Genomic DNA, 16,354 nt, shown 5'->3' on the forward strand with positions numbered 1-16,354 from the left:
TTTCGAATTGATGTTTTCGATGTCTAAAAGGGAAAATGATTCTGCAAAATTCGAGTATGAGGTTGTGGTGGCTGAAAAAAAGGTTTGCCAATCAATTTAATTTCTATTTTTACAAAATTGACAATCACTTGAGTTTCGAACTATACACATACCATAATATACATCCTGACTGACACAAGACTATAAATAACTATCCCGTATGTAAATGGCACGTGTGCCATTAAGGCGACACAAGACTATAAATAACTATCCCGTATGTAAATGGCACGTGTGCCGTTAAGGCGACACAAGACTATGCAGACTATTCTACATACAGACTATTCTGTATGTAAATGGCACGTGTGCCGTTAAGGCGACACAAGACTATGCAGACTATTCTACATACAGACTATTCTGTATGTAAATGGCACTTGTCCGTTAAGACGACAGAAGACTACAATAACTGTCCTTCATGTAAATGGTAGTTGTGCCGTAAGGCGATACAAGACGAGGGTATAATAAGGGGGGTTCGCTCGACGCTCACATTTTAATTAATTGCGACGAATTCAAACTATATCAAAATACTATTTACATAATGAATTAAATTTTAATTGGGAAATTTTATTATTAGTTTATTTTTATTTGAATGCACACGGAAGTGCGGTACTGGCTTCTCGTGGTACATTAAATTATCATGTTTGTTTTATGGTACATTTATATAAGGCAATAATTTATCTTACTCTTGTATTTGCATAATTTAAGAATCTGACAATATTTACTGGTACCTATTGCTAGGGAGCCGCGCAGTCGTTTTTAAACTACCTTGTAGTTAGTTTCTAGTGAAATATTATTATGTTGAAAAAGTATTATTTAACTAATTAAATGTTCCAATAAGAACATAAACAAACAATATATTGGCCATTCGTTCTGCTAAAATATTGAAATCGGCAGTTATTTGCGGAGGTTATCTATCTATTCTAATCTAGCTATTGATTTGGAATTGATGCTTTCGATGTCTAAAAGGGAAAATGATTCTGCAAAATACGAGTATGACGTTGTGGAGGCTGAGAAGAAAGGTTTGCCAAGCAATTTAATTTCTATTTTAAAAAAATTGACAAAGATCACTATAATTTCGAACTATACACGGTGTCTGGAAATTCGTAGTACAAGCGGGAGAGAACACAACAAAACTTTATTTTATCAATCTGAAGTTTTCAACTAAAAGATTAAAAAAACTTTTGGAGTCGAGTCTAGCCCTTCCAACACTTGGTTGATATTATCTCTCTAGCAACCGATTTTTTTTTCAAATTAGAACCAAAAAAATTTTAACTTCAGACTCAATTTACTCGAAAACCAAAGTTCCAATTATATAAAAAAAGTTATACTATAAAATCGACTCTAAATGTGATGTAGATTCAGCAGTTTGCCGCTTGTTCTACGAGATTCCGTACACCGTGTTTAAGGCGATGCACTACGTGAGGTAATATTTTAAATTGAGCCGCTATCAATAACAACCCTTGCGTAGATGGCGATAAGGTTTAAATTCCCGCTTAACACCATCCACCTGTTTTGATTTTATGCAAGAAAAAAACATGGCCAAAAAGTGCCTTTTATTTTATTTTGTGGATGTTCAGGCATAAATATTTAATTTTTTTTCGATCATTTTATAAATAACTTAATTTTCCACTTTATACAATAAAATCATAATGGGTTAAATGGGTTCGTAAGTAAGAGATTTTGAACTTTAAAGCAGTTTTCATAGGCCTTTACATTATTTTTTTCTGGGCTTATAAAAAGACTTATCTAAAAAATACTCGATTATTTCAAAGGCCAAGATGTATTCTACTCGCAATATTTAATTAAAGTATCTGAAACATTTCTAGGCGACCAAATTTTCAAACCAAAAATACATGATTTTGCATTACTACCTACGTATGGCATCGCCTTAAATAGCATTTGTAAAATTAGACTGAGGTCAGAGGAGCGTAAATTGTGAGTTGCGTTTTTTGAGTCGCGTAAATGTCACAATTGGGTCGGTAGATAACTCATTTCAAGTCACATGCGACACAAACCGGACTTTTATACGAAATTACTCACAAAATTACGCTCGTCTGACCTCAGCCTTAGGTTGAAAGAGTTTTAATCAAAAAAGTTTTTAAGTGATTGCCGCTGAAACTGATGTGAATGTCATTAGTAATTATTTATGTCAAAACTATAAAAGATCGCCGTAAAATCAGTAAAGTTCAAACCTGTTCATTCCAGCTCTGAATCTCAATAATATGTTGAAATGAACTGTTCAATATCCACTTAAATTCCATCCACCATTGTAAAGTACGAAACATCAAATGTTATCAAACATTGAATTTATCTAAAACTAGACGGTACTAGATAAATAAACTTATAAGTTTTGCATACTGCAAAGCATTTACCTATCGTAAAATAGTTTTAGATATTTAACTAACAAAACATTTAGTTTAAACACGGTGGTAATAACTTCTCTACATAACTACTCTTACTAGAACATGATATTGTTTTAGTTTTAGATCAACAAGTTTCGGTGTAATATTCTAATTTTTTTGGAATTTCAAGCTTTCTCATCAATGTTCAAGTATTTATTAACTTACTTGCCATTTGGGAACGGCTCACGTGCGTTGTTGGGAGTGTCTGGACGAAGCTTACTTAACGAGCAGTTAATACATGACTATATTTAACCGCTTCGTGGTTGATCGAACGAATTCCGACATTATAGGAACCTATTCCACGAGAAGAGTAGTTATTGTAATTACTAGAGTGGTGCCTACAAAAGACATTTCGTTAAAAAGTACTTACTGTGTGTTATCTACAAGTTAGAAGATTAATATTGGAAAAAATAAAAATAAATATTTAAAATGTGTGTTTTTTTCTCTAGTTCGGGGTTACGGAAGGAGACACACTCAGACAATTCTCCTTTTCCTGTCTGTGTGTTGCGTGTGCTTCGTGCGGGGCTCTCTATCTGTCGCCATTCTTGGCATGACGGACGGAACCCTCCACAATTCCACAGTGCAGGTAGGCAGTACCCAATAACCGGTACCCAGTATTTGGCATATGTTATCCGGTTTCCAGTACCCAGTACCCGGTATCCAGTACTCTGTACCCAGTACACGTTACCCAGTACACGTTACCCAGTACCCGGTACCCAGTACCCGGTAACCAGTAGCCGTTACCCAGTACCCGGTACTCGTACCCAGAACCCGGTACCCATTACCTAGTACCCAGTACCCGGTACCCAGTATCCGGTACCCGGTTCTGTGTACCCGGTACCGAGATTCTGGTACCTGTACCCAGAACCCAGTACCCAGGAATCATTACTACCACTACTCGTACCTAGTACCCAGTTACAGTACCCGGTACCCGGTACCCAGTACCCGGTACCAGTATTCCACTTGTGCCTAGTACCTGGTACCAGTACCCGGCACACAGTACTCGGCATCCAGATCCCGGCACCCGGCACCCAGTATCCGGCACCCAGTATCCGGCACCTAGTACCCGGCACCCAGTACCCGGTACCCAGTACATGGTACCCAGTACCCGGTACCCAGTATATTACATGAGTTCTTAACGCGGTTTATAAAATAATATTCTCTCTAAATCTTGTTTTTACAAATTCTTTCATATCACTAAATTCAAACGAGTGTTTGAATTTACTTTAATTAATTTAATTTAGATTAATTTCAACTTTGTACATAATAATGAAATCGCAATAGCTATGATATTATTATTATCCTACTTATTACATCAAGTAATATTATACGGACATGTGTCTAGTGTGGAAGTCGAAAACCATGTAAAAAAACTGTATACAAATATATTTTAGAATAAGAAAAAAAATCTTTATTATTTATTATATTTATATTATGTCTTTATTATCTTCTTGCGAATAATGATTAATAAGTATTATGGTTCACATATTGTTACGATACAATGTCAAATTACTTATCTGTTACTCATCAAATACGTTTTTTTTTCTTTATTTTTAAATATTTTGTGTTTTTATGTAGTAGTACTTTATGTTTGTGATTACTCTATGTTTGCTTCAAACAAATGTAACTTTTTAACCTCGATATAGGCTTAGTCCAAGTGAGGTTAATTTTTATTGAGATGCAATAAATAAATAAATATATCTACGACTACCATGATACGAGCAAGAGTCTAGTACCTGGTGATCGAGAGAAACCTATTAAATTGGTATAGTAAAAAAAGTTAAACAAAAATTATAAAAAAAAAACGGTAAAGGTATGTATATGGGTTTTTCTAGTGAATCGTAACAGAAAAAACCATGTTGTAGCCTTAGATTAATTAATACGAGTACTTTACATATTCTCTTCCATCTTTTAGCATTCATCAATTTAGCAATTTAAGTTATTCTATTAATGAGAGACCTTTCCAGACGTTCGACTGGCCGAAGTCCATTCAAGGTGTGATCTTCAGTTCCGCGAGCTGGGGGGATCTGGCGGCCTCCCCTGCGGGGGGCTACATGGTCTGCAGGTACGGCGGAAAGCGCTTTATCACCCTCACTGCCGTCCTGGGGGGCGCACTGTCTCTTCTCACGCCGCTCGCTGCATACCTGGTGAGTCAGTCATAATCAAGCGATTTCCATCCGAGTTACTATTTAGAAAAATCTTTTAACATTTAAAAAATTCCAGGGCGGATGGAAAGGCGTTTGCTTCACGAGAATGTGTTGTGGATTTTGTCAATCTTTCATCTTCCCCTCAATACACACCCTCCTCGGAAAGTGGGTACCAGTTTCTGAACGCTGTCGACTTGGGATCTTTGTTTATCTTGGTATTATTTTACTGCAATTATTCAAATAACAATTTTGTCCTATTTTTAACAAAAAATGCTTGATTAGTATCTTAAAAGGCCTGTTCGAGTTTTCGACCTTGGCGATCTTGCGCCGCCATTTTGAAAAAAAACTGACTGAAATTATGGCACTTGCAATTGCACATTATTGCATTGGCACCATACTGATATATACATACTTATTCCTACGTATTCCTGGAAAATTGCAGAAAAAGGTTGAACACGACCCCATAGAACTTTGTGCAGTAGATATCCTCCAAAAACTACATATTTTTTGCTGCTTCTTTTTTCTATTTCATTAAAATTTGGTAGAGGTTTGAAAGATGAATAAAATATATACATCGTTCCTCTGAGAAAAGAGGCATTAGTACAGGAGAGAGTTCGTAATGGAAATATTCCTCAAGTTCACTATCAGACTTTTTGGCAATATGAAAAAGCGTTAATGGATATATTGTCCCATTCACATCCCGATTTTTGGCACTGCAATCACCGCAGCAAAAGAAACCACTGCATCCTTTCTTTTTGGTGTAGGTCTCCAAAGTTCTGGTTGAAAACTTTAGACTTAGCTAATTTCCCCATCTTTTTGGACATACGACAAGAGACGTTGCTATCCCCGATCGAGACACTTTTGTTTTAAAAAAATGATTCATGGCAAGCAAAAGAATCAATGATAATTTGGACGTTTTGATAAACCAGATCATCCCTCTTAATTCGTGTAAGGCTCATATGTACATTTAACTTTGATGTGCCTGATTCAATCCCTAGGATACTCTCATTCGTACTATTCCAGGGGTGTCGACGGCGGCCGTTTTGGTGACGCCCATAGCCGCCTACATTGCCACCAGCTCGCTGGCCTGGCCGTGGATCTTCTACTTCTTCGGCGGTTTGTCCATCCTCAACGGCCTCGTCTGGGCGCGCTGCGGATCCGAATCGCCCGCCGACCACACAACCATTTCGATAGAGGAGAAGAACTTTATCGAAAAGTCCCTCGGCCAAGAAAATAATTTAGGAAAGGCGGTGAGATTTGCACAATTTTCGATATTCATTCAAAAAACATTTCATTTATGAAAAACCGTTTCTACGACAAAACAAAAGAGTAACAAAACAGAAAAAAGTGAAGAAAACTAAAGTTTTTTTTAACCTTATCTAAACTTACCCAACCTAGACTGTTAGTTTATCATGTCCTGTTTTTCACTGTTATTATGTTTTGTCTGGTCACCAAAAAATAACAAATATCATATTTACAAATTCTGTAAAAATGTGTTCGCTCTCCCGAATGTACCAACGATTTGTCACTTACGCCTTTTTGGCCTGGACCAGTCGATATTGGAAAAGATATTTTAATTTAAATAATACAAAATATCAATTGATACAATATTCAAGCAACAATCAATAAAAAAAATCACACAGAACAGAGAAAAGGTGCCATTGGGATTCGAGCTCATATTTTTTCCTTGCCGAGAGAAGGAATTTTTTAAGACTAATTTCGCCATGAAACCCCTTTCTAAAAGGCCATCGAATATCACAACTTTATTGCAAAATGTCAAAAACATAATGGATTATAACTGTTCCAGAGCAAGCAAATTCCCTGGAGAGAGATCCTGACGAGCCCGCCCGTCCTGGTGCTGATCCTGACGCAGGTGGGTGCGTTCTACGGTTACACCATAATGACCATGGAGACACCTACCTACTTCAAGCTGGCTTTGGGGATCGAGCTGCAAGATGTAAGAATGTACTTCCAATAAATCATAGGTTGTCTAACACTGGCTTTAATTTCTTCTTCTTTAGTCGTTCTCTCATTGACATCTATATCATATCTCACAAGGACGTGACATTTACTTCAGTTTCCATCGTAGACAAGCCTCCCCCACTCCTCGTGGTTCCCGCACTGCGTGGAAAGTTGCGAACACCAATGCGTGATTTACCAGACCCCTGTAATATTTGATCACTTCAACAATAAACATTCAAATTGATAGTCCAGCCAATCGAGGAAAGGCTAACAAACCAAGTCTGAGGAGCGGGAAGGCGGTGTGACCGTCTCCCTTTATGTGATTTGTTAATAAATAAACCTTACAGTAAACAGGCAACTCACATTATAAGAATCACTATTTAGTCCTTGAAAATAAAATTTGCTTATGAATTACTTGTCATTTTTACAATAGCACGCAAATTTCTGGCTGCGAAAAAAACTTAACTACAAATCCCAAATCGGATAAACAAAATTTCAGGTTTTTTCCAAATTTAAAAATTTTGTTGGACTATTTAGTTAGACACTTTTACAAATGTGTTATAATTTACCCACCTAACTCATTTCTTCGTCGCTACGCCTGGCGGTTCGGCTAAAAATGAACATTCAAATCCTGTGCAGAAACGCCCCACAATGGACTGCACTGAAAACCGTAGCTACTAGCTTACTTTAGCGAACCTTACTACGTTCTTCGGCAGTCAACGTACGATTGGTATCGTAGTTTATTGAAAGCATTCTCGAACCCACCTGGTGCCAAAAATATGGTCACGTGCCATGGTCACTTTTTGATGAGCAACATGTCCCAAGTAACTTAGAATTCGCTGTCAACAGACAATTGATATCCCACTGAGGGTGGCGCTTTCTGTCGCTGGCTCCAAGAGTTCATGTTTCCACACTATATTGAAATGTAGGGAAAATCAGCGCTAGGAGGAGTTTCGTTTCTACCGAGGACTCATTTCAAATCTTTGTTTTCGTGGTTCATGTGGAATATATTAAAAAAAATGCAATTCTCTTAAAAAATTAACAAGCCCTATATAATTATTATTAAATTAATTTAACCTTCTGCCAATCTCTCGTGCGAATTTATCAAATATATAAAATCCACTGTAGTAGCAAGATCCACAAGACATATCTATAGCCTTCCAGATCTTTATAAAATTTCTTGAATCTGAAATAAATTCAAAATTATGTTACTGAGGAAGTTCAGTTATATAAAATATTGTATAATTTTTACTATGTACATGAATAAAAAAGCCGTTAATAATTAATTAAATAATGTTTTACCTACAAATTAAACTTTAGGGCTGGGTATTTTCGCCAAAATTTGTAAATATTTTTATTTTTTTTCAATTTTTATTTTGATTATAAGTTTCCATCAATATTAGATTAATACAAGACGGGATTTAATTTTATGTAGAGAAATTCTAGGACTAACTACCATAATATATACTTATTAGAATATGAATATATTCTAATATGCTCAGAATACTGATGGAGGGTAATAATGTGAAATATGATTTAAGATTTTCACGGCCAAAAGTATTTTTGTTATTTGTTTTTGGGGTGTTATGCCGTGTTGCGCTAACTCCTTCTTTAGCCTTTCGGACAGCATAGCAGTGTCCATCATCAGGGCAGATGTGTTATTTAGAAAGGTTGGCTAAAGAACGAGTTAGAGCAACACGATATTTCACCCCATGTGGGTTATTCAGTGGAAATCTTCAATATGACACTTAATAAATAAATAAAAATGATTGGAGCTGGCTTGCTGGGGCACTTCAGTTATGTATAAAAATAAAATTAAAAAATGTTCAATATTAATATAATTTTATAAACTGTAATGACAAGGTTCTTAAAAAAGTAAATTTATATGGTCACTGAACCTGACGAATACTTCACGAAATTTAAGACTTGATTATTTTTTAAAGTTGGTCCTAGTTGGTGTAAAAACTGTATATTTTCCAAAAATTATGATGCGAGCTATATAAGACACCACAAAATTAATCCTACATACCTAAAATTAATTAAGAAATCAGAATTTGTTTAATTGAACGTAGAAATGGAACTTGGTAAAAACACACGCAATTTTGATCGAAATAATTAATTAAAGATATATAAAGGTTCAACAGTTGCAGACTAAATAAAGTCAATTAAATAAATTTGCACGTTAGAAATAGATAATCTTTCAATTTTCTACAATACAAAAAAATCAAAATCGTGAAACATGACAAAATCGCAATGTACTAGCAAAAATGCTTTTTGAAATTTTTCCAATAACGTGAAGAATGAATGATGTTTATTTTATAATAACGTGGAGAATTAATGATGTTTACTTTATAATAACGTGGACAATTAATGATGTTTATTTATAACAACTTGGAGAAGGAATGATGTTTATTTTATAATAACGTGGAGAATGAATTATCTTTATTTAATAATAACGTGGAGAATTAATGATGTTTTCTTTATAATAACGTGGACAATTAATTATGTTTATTTATAATAACGTGGAGAAGGAATGATGTTTATTTTATAATAACGTGGAGAATGAATGATGTTTATTTTATAATAACGTGGAGAATGAATGATATTTATTTTATAATAACTTGGAGAATTAATGATATTTATTTTATAATAACGTGGAGAATTATTGATGTTTATTTTGATGAAATACAGACGGGTTTACTAGCGGCGCTCCCGAACATCGCTTCTTTGGTTGTCTCCGTAATCGTTGGCTTCGTGGCTGATCATCTCCTCAACTCTGGACTCCTCTCCTCCACAGCCATCAGAAAACTGGCTAATACTTTGGGTACCTAATCTTGATTATTTTATTTTAATATAACGATTTTTGGGGAAAATGACAGCGATAATAAGTGTTAATATCAGTAAACCTGATGCAACATTTAAATCAATTAACAATAGGATAAGTGTAATATATAATACTTTTGAAAGTAAGTATAAATTTGTGGTTATCCATTATAAATGAAACAATTTAAATTTATTTGAACCACAATATATTTATTTTTTAATAAACGCCCACCGGTTTCGAAGCAATCGTTCCTTCCTCAGGGAAAAATAAATACTTTAGTATTATAGTATTTAATACTTATTAAAAAATAAATATTTAGTGGTTAAAAAAAAAGTTAAAAGTTAAGTAAAATTTTTGTTTCTGCTCTCCTGTAAAAATGTGTATTATTTAATTGTGTAAATACCACAGACATAGGAATTAATAGACGAGAAGATAATGGCGAGGGGTAAAATCAACTGTTGAAGAACGAAGGGCGTAAGGCTGACTGTGATTCGTCAATAAATCAATCTGTCAGTAAATAGGCATCTCGCATTATAATATCACCATTTACTTCTTAAAAGTAAAATCTGCTTTTGAATGAATAGACATTTTTACATGGGAGCGCAAATTACTCGCCACGTTATGAACAAATTTGCGAAGTCCAAATTCGGCAAAAAAATTCGGTTCTATTTTCAGAGTCGAATATTTCGTTTAAGTATTTAGTTAAGACACTTTTATAAATGTTCATAATTTACTTCCCAGCAACCAACCAGCTTTGTGTTTCGCGTCCAGACGTTTCTCGATGTGATAGTATATGTTTCTAAAACTGATCTATATTATACGATGTGAATATGCTTAAAATAAAGTAAAATAATGCTTATGTATGGAATGTAATACGACAATTGGGTTTATTCTCTTTTTCACGTCTATTTTTACAAGTTTTCATAGTACAAGTCAACATTTTGCCGTGTTATTTCGTAAAATGAACCGATGATGCCTCGACCATAGTTCGCACAAGAATGATGACGTCACGTTTTCAAATTTCACTTGAGGCCATACGCGAGCCCAGCCGGCTCCAATGGAACCGGTATGGGGAGTGGGGATAATACGCTTTTAATCACTTAGGGCAGGTCTACTAATATTCATATGTCTATGGTAAATACCGAGTATAGGCTTTTAAAACTTTTCTTCAATGCTCTGTTTTGTCAGGGAACCGTACATTATATTATTTTTAAAATACATGTTTTGTTTTTAAATAGACATATACAATACATTGATACATCGAATCACCATATTAGGTTTATTTAATGATGACCAATGCATTATACTTATTTTGAATAAAAGGTAAACAATACAAATTAAGAATTTGGGCCTTACTTACTATTAATATAATCGTATTTCAAACCCTGCACAACTGATAACCAACACTTAGTGTAGAGTAAAGGGATGTTTCTCAGCTGCACAAAATCTAAAATACGCCCAATAGTAAGAAGGTAAAAATATTTAAAAAAATTAGGAGTGGATGTAGATTTTCATTTCTTCATTAAACCGCCTTTGTCCAAAACTGAAGGGGTAGAATATTATCTACTAAATAACATTAAAATATAAATATTTCCCTTTTTTGGATTACAATGCTAAAAAAAAATGATTAGCATTTATAAAGAGAAGAGGTGAATGTAATAATCAGATAAAAGAGATGAATGTAATTAATTAGTTAAAATACAATGTAATGAATATTCATTACATTTTTACATAGTATTGAGAGAAATGTATTAAGGTGCTGCAAAACCTTTAATGATGATATAATTACAAATAGTGTTGCAGGTGAAAAATATTATATACACACATACACAAATATATATACATACACACATAAATATATATGTATATGTATATAGACTTTGATGTTATCGTACCTTTTACAGGAACGTTTGGTCCGGCGGCCGCTCTGGTGGCGCTGGTATATGTTCCGGTGGGGAACGTTACCACCGCCGTTATCTTCGTGGTGGTCATCCTCGGTCTCGATGCCTTCTCGGCTGCAGGCTTCATGGTAACATACTACTTCATACTATCATTAGTTATCTTCGTGGTGGTCATCCTCGGTCTCGATGCCTTCTCGGCTGCAGGCTTCATGGTAACATACTACTTCATACTATCATTAGTTATCTTCGTGGTGGTCATCCTCGGTCTCGATGCCTTCTCGGCTGCAGGCTTCATGGTAACATACTACTTCATACTATCATTAGTTATCTTCGTGGTGGTCATCCTCGGTCTCGATGCCTTCTCGGCTGCAGGCTTCATGGTAACATACTACTTCATACTATCATTAGTTATCTTCGTGGTGGTCATCCTCGGTCTCGATGCCTTCTCGGCTGCAGGCTTCATGGTAACATACTACTTCATACTATCATTAGTTATCTTCGTGGTGGTCATCCTCGGTCTCGATGCCTTCTCGGCTGCAGGCTTCATGGTAACATACTACTTCATACTATCATTAGTTATCTTCGTGGTGGTCATCCTCGGTCTCGATGCCTTCTCGGCTGCAGGCTTCATGGTAACATACTACTTCATACTATCATTAGTTATCTTCGTGGTGGTCATCCTCGGTCTCGATGCCTTCTCGGCTGCAGGCTTCATGGTAACATACTACTTCATACTATCATTAGTTATCTTCGTGGTGGTCATCCTCGGTCTCGATGCCTTCTCGGCTGCAGGCTTCATGGTAACATACTACTTCATACTATCATTAGTTATCTTCGTGGTGGTCATCCTCGGTCTCGATGCCTTCTCGGCTGCAGGCTTCATGGTAACATACTACTTCATACTATCATTAGTTATCTTCGTGGTGGTCATCCTCGGTCTCGATGCCTTCTCGGCTGCAGGCTTCATGGTAACATACTACTTCATACTATCATTAGTTATCTTCGTGGTGGTCATCCTCGGTCTCGATGCCTTCTCGGCTGCAGGCTTCATGGTAACATACTACTTCATACTATCATTATTTATAAATATTTATTTTTAAGCTGACTTATAGTCCAGCTAACGGGAAATAATGGAGATTCAAAATACCAGGAGCGGTTAGTCAACAAGGGCAATCAGGCATACTCTCCTCATAATTTAAGACAAAAAAAACTAACACAAACTATCGAGTTCATATTTGGCGGAAAAGTTACGAGGTGTAGCGCCATTATACAACTAACAACTCTGATCTGAGTCGGATATTATTCAGTTTGGTTGCGTTTTTTTGCCTCAAATCCAAATTTAAGTTTGTATGAAAAAGGCCGCGTAACCGTTCCCCTTAATCGTTACCTCGAAATTGCCCTTGTTAGAAACATGCAAGGACCCAAATTAAGCTTTAAATACTATCGATACCCCTCAACAAAAAAGGATTATTTTGACAATAATTATAAACGTTTTTGTAATAAAAATATGAATTCATTTTTTTCAGTTATTATGTTTTTCATCCACTCGAGCTATAGCTGCCCAAATTCGGGTAGCTGTGGGTGGGTAGTTTTTATGAATTAAAATTAATTTATTTAGAACTAATATTTTGGTCGCCAGCTTGATTCAGCTTCTACCGAATACGAAAAGATGTCGCGAATGTTCCTGTCGTGGAATGCATAGCAAATGTTGTAGAAAAAATATTTAGAATATTTATCGTTTATCGTACGTGCAGACGTCATTTAAAATTGTATTCTAAAAATTAAATATCCATTTCCAGTCGATAGGGAGCAAAAACAAGGGACTCTTGTGCGGTATTAACATAACATTTTGGAATGAGCGCGGTTGTGTCCAAAATTGAATGCATGGAATCTATCCTTATCGTTCAAGTGGGCATCTTTCGATGCCAAGACTAATAGCAGCCCCTCCACACGATCCGATTTTGCAGAACCCAATATCCTTCTTTTCTGCAAGTCGGATCGTGTGTAGGCAAAACCGACTACCAAATGATTATTATTCCCTTTTCGGGCCGTCGAAATAATGATAAATAATTCGGTTGTCGGTTCAACATGCTGTTCTGCAAGTTGTGCTGCAAATCGGATTGTGCGTAATCCCGATAAAAAAATAACCTGTAAGTCATTCAGTTGTATTTCTGGTTTATTATTGTTGTTTTAACGGAACGTTCTGTACGATACCTACAAAACACATATTATGTTTTATCGCGAACGTGAACATGATGGCTTGTGAAATATATGTTTTTGTCGTATTATTTTAGTTAAATCATTTGGACCTGTCGACAAACTACGCCGCCATCATTGCGAGCGTGTCTTTAACTATCTCCAACATTGGCAGCATTGTTGCTCCACTTTTGACAGGGTTCATCTTAAAAGATCCAGTAAGTACCTTAAACACCCACTAACTAATTAATTATCTAACTAACTTTTTATCTTAACTTCTATTATCCGACTCAAGAATTTGATTCACTTGATCGTGCCATGTCTTCTATGGGCCCAATTTCTTCTACCACATAATATATATGTTAATTTCCTTACACTCCCTTCGTGGTTCTTCCACTTCAACTGCCCAAAATATCTAAAGCATCTATGACACGGGGCTAGTTTACAAGCTACAAGCCAGCGAGTTCGCTAGCAGCTTGTAAACTAGCCCCGTGTCATCGGCTTTTTTACAATCTGCTAGTTGACTATCCGATTGTAAAAAAGCAGCGAGTAAAATAGAAAGACGGGCTAATTTACTCGCCTAAGCGTTCCTAGGCTTGTATTTTTGTTTGCTTTCCGGATTTCCACATTTTTAGCACTGTTAAATGTCATACAATTTTTTACAACACATACGCCTCAGAGATTTCTGCATCATTCTGCCAATTCTAAATGCCGATTCAATTCTATTCATCTGCCAGTTACATGCTTCACATCAGGGCCCATTGCGGACTATTCGGTATTTTATGAGTGCTGATTGTGGACGGTGGTTTTTATGTCGGTGTCTAACTTGATACACGGTTCCATGATAACTCAACACAGTGACAATTCAACACACTTTTAAAAAGTGATATAAAGTCATTAGAAACGATGAAAAAAAAATTAAACCTAACCTAACCTAACCTAACCTACTTAACCCAGTTAATAAAGTTTTTGTTTCATCACTTTCCATGACTTTATATAACTTTTTAAAGATGTGATGAATTATCATTTTGATGAGTCCGGACACCTATTTATATGTATGAAGTATTACTTACTATGCTTTATTATTAATATTATAATTAATTATTATATTTATTAATTTACTACCTATATATACAGGGTGTATCGGCACGTACCCGACAAACTTTAACCAGCTATTCCTTAGCACATTTGGAGTAAAAAATGTTATCGGCACTTTGCTATCCGGTAGCATTTTTTTTCAATTAAAAAAAAAAAAAAATTTCACACTACATCACTGTCATTGGCATTGCTTTTCGTGTTCAACAGCTGTTATAAGCAAGTATGTCGAAAAGCGTCTTCGCTCTTTCGCACACACTAAATAATAATAGTTAAAATGAGATGAATGGTGCCGTGCCATTTCGTTGTGATTGTAAAAGCGCGCCAATATAGGTACACACGTACATTATTCAACGGAATTCGAATAAAATATTGCCAGGTGGGTTTTCAAACTTTGACAAAGGATAAAACAGTGGTGACATCTGGTGAAAATATGAATAGTAAATTTTTTATTAAAAAAACGTTACCGGACAGCAAAGTGCACATAAGATTTTTTACTCCAAATATGCTAAGGAATAGCTGGTTAAAGTTTGTCGGGTACGTGCCGATACACCCTGTATACATAGTAAAAAGGCGCTGCGGCCACGTCGACATTCAAGATAAATCTAGATTCCTTACCATTTTGATATTTTTTGACTTCCAACAGGGGACCTACTCTGTATCTTTCGGGTTAACAAACCAGTAAGTTCGTGGTTTAACCTTTCCTTGCCGGCGCTGTCAACTACAATAAAATATCACTGAAAATATACTAAACACAGGGTTCAAATTTTTTGGTACATTAAATATTGCATTGATACATTTACGTATTGCATTAAAATGTGTAAATATTTACCAAGTGTATAACATCGGAGGACGTGGAACTTTTGATTTTTTTTTTGCTTTCATGTTTCGATTGCTTGTTGTATGTAATAATTTTACTAAAACGATTTCACTTTTCTCCTCTATTTATTTGTATGCCGAACCGGTTTCAATTTCAACCTGTTAACGCTGATTTTCAGACCTGCTGACTAACGCTTTTTTTTCTTTTTCAGACAGATATAACACAGTGGCGGATTGTGTTCATGATGACAGCTGGTTCCTATTTCTTTGGAAACGTCCTGTACCTCATTTATGGCAGTGGGGATGAACAGCCATGGAATACTATCAGAGCCAAGGGAGAAAGTATGATATAAAACTATAAATAACTTATACTCATGTAGTTATAGCTGTCAGTCTACAATAGAGTGCTAATACTAACCCTGATGTATAGGCTGAAACACTGAATGCATGCTGTAGAGAAATATCTCTGTAGAGAGAGTGACTAACTTTTGCTTTACTTTCAGATTCCAAGAAATCTGGAGAAGTTTATGACCTAATCCCACTGAAGAATACCAACAGTGCCTAAAACGGAGAAGTTTACGACCTAATCCCAGTAAAGAATACCAACTTGCCTAAAACTGAGAAGCTTATGACTTAATCTCAGTGAAGAATACCAACAGTGCCTCAAACTGAGAAGTTTACGTCCTAATCCCAGTGAAGAATATTAATAGTGCCTAAAACTGAGAAGTTTTAGGCACTATTGATTGAAGAATACCAACAGTGCCTAAAACTGAGAACACAATTTTCTCCATTATTGTAACTACGAGGGATGACTTCACACATTTTTCACTCTTGGACACACTGACCCCAGATTTCTACCCACCCCTGATTCGCTTTCCCTTCCCAGAACTTCCTCTCCTTTATTTCCTTAAAAACAACACCACACAGCACCCCTAAAGATAACATAGGTCCTGAGGGAAATTATTTTCCTCA

At 35.8% G+C, this 16,354-nt stretch overlaps 1 protein-coding gene across 1 annotated transcript; it reads left to right on the forward strand.

Moving 5' to 3' along the window:
- Window positions 1-809: 809 nt before the first annotated feature.
- LOC149420399 (putative inorganic phosphate cotransporter) lies at window positions 810-16,319 on the forward strand. Its single transcript, XM_089636125.1, has 11 exons — window positions 810-1,055; window positions 2,888-3,024; window positions 4,406-4,585; window positions 4,662-4,800; window positions 5,609-5,835; window positions 6,393-6,542; window positions 9,239-9,371; window positions 11,276-11,400; window positions 13,567-13,686; window positions 15,595-15,724; window positions 15,886-16,319. The coding sequence occupies exons 1-11, from the start codon at window positions 983-985 to the stop codon at window positions 15,945-15,947; spliced, it is 1,476 nt and encodes a 491-aa protein (XP_089492251.1). The 5' UTR covers window positions 810-982; the 3' UTR covers window positions 15,948-16,319.
- Window positions 16,320-16,354: the final 35 nt, after the last annotated feature.

The sequence above is a fragment of the Hesperophylax consimilis genome, chromosome 10, assembly GCF_061612785.1.
Source record: "Hesperophylax consimilis isolate HC1 chromosome 10, BYU_Hcon_1.0, whole genome shotgun sequence".
NCBI classification, from domain to species: domain Eukaryota; kingdom Metazoa; phylum Arthropoda; class Insecta; order Trichoptera; family Limnephilidae; genus Hesperophylax; species Hesperophylax consimilis.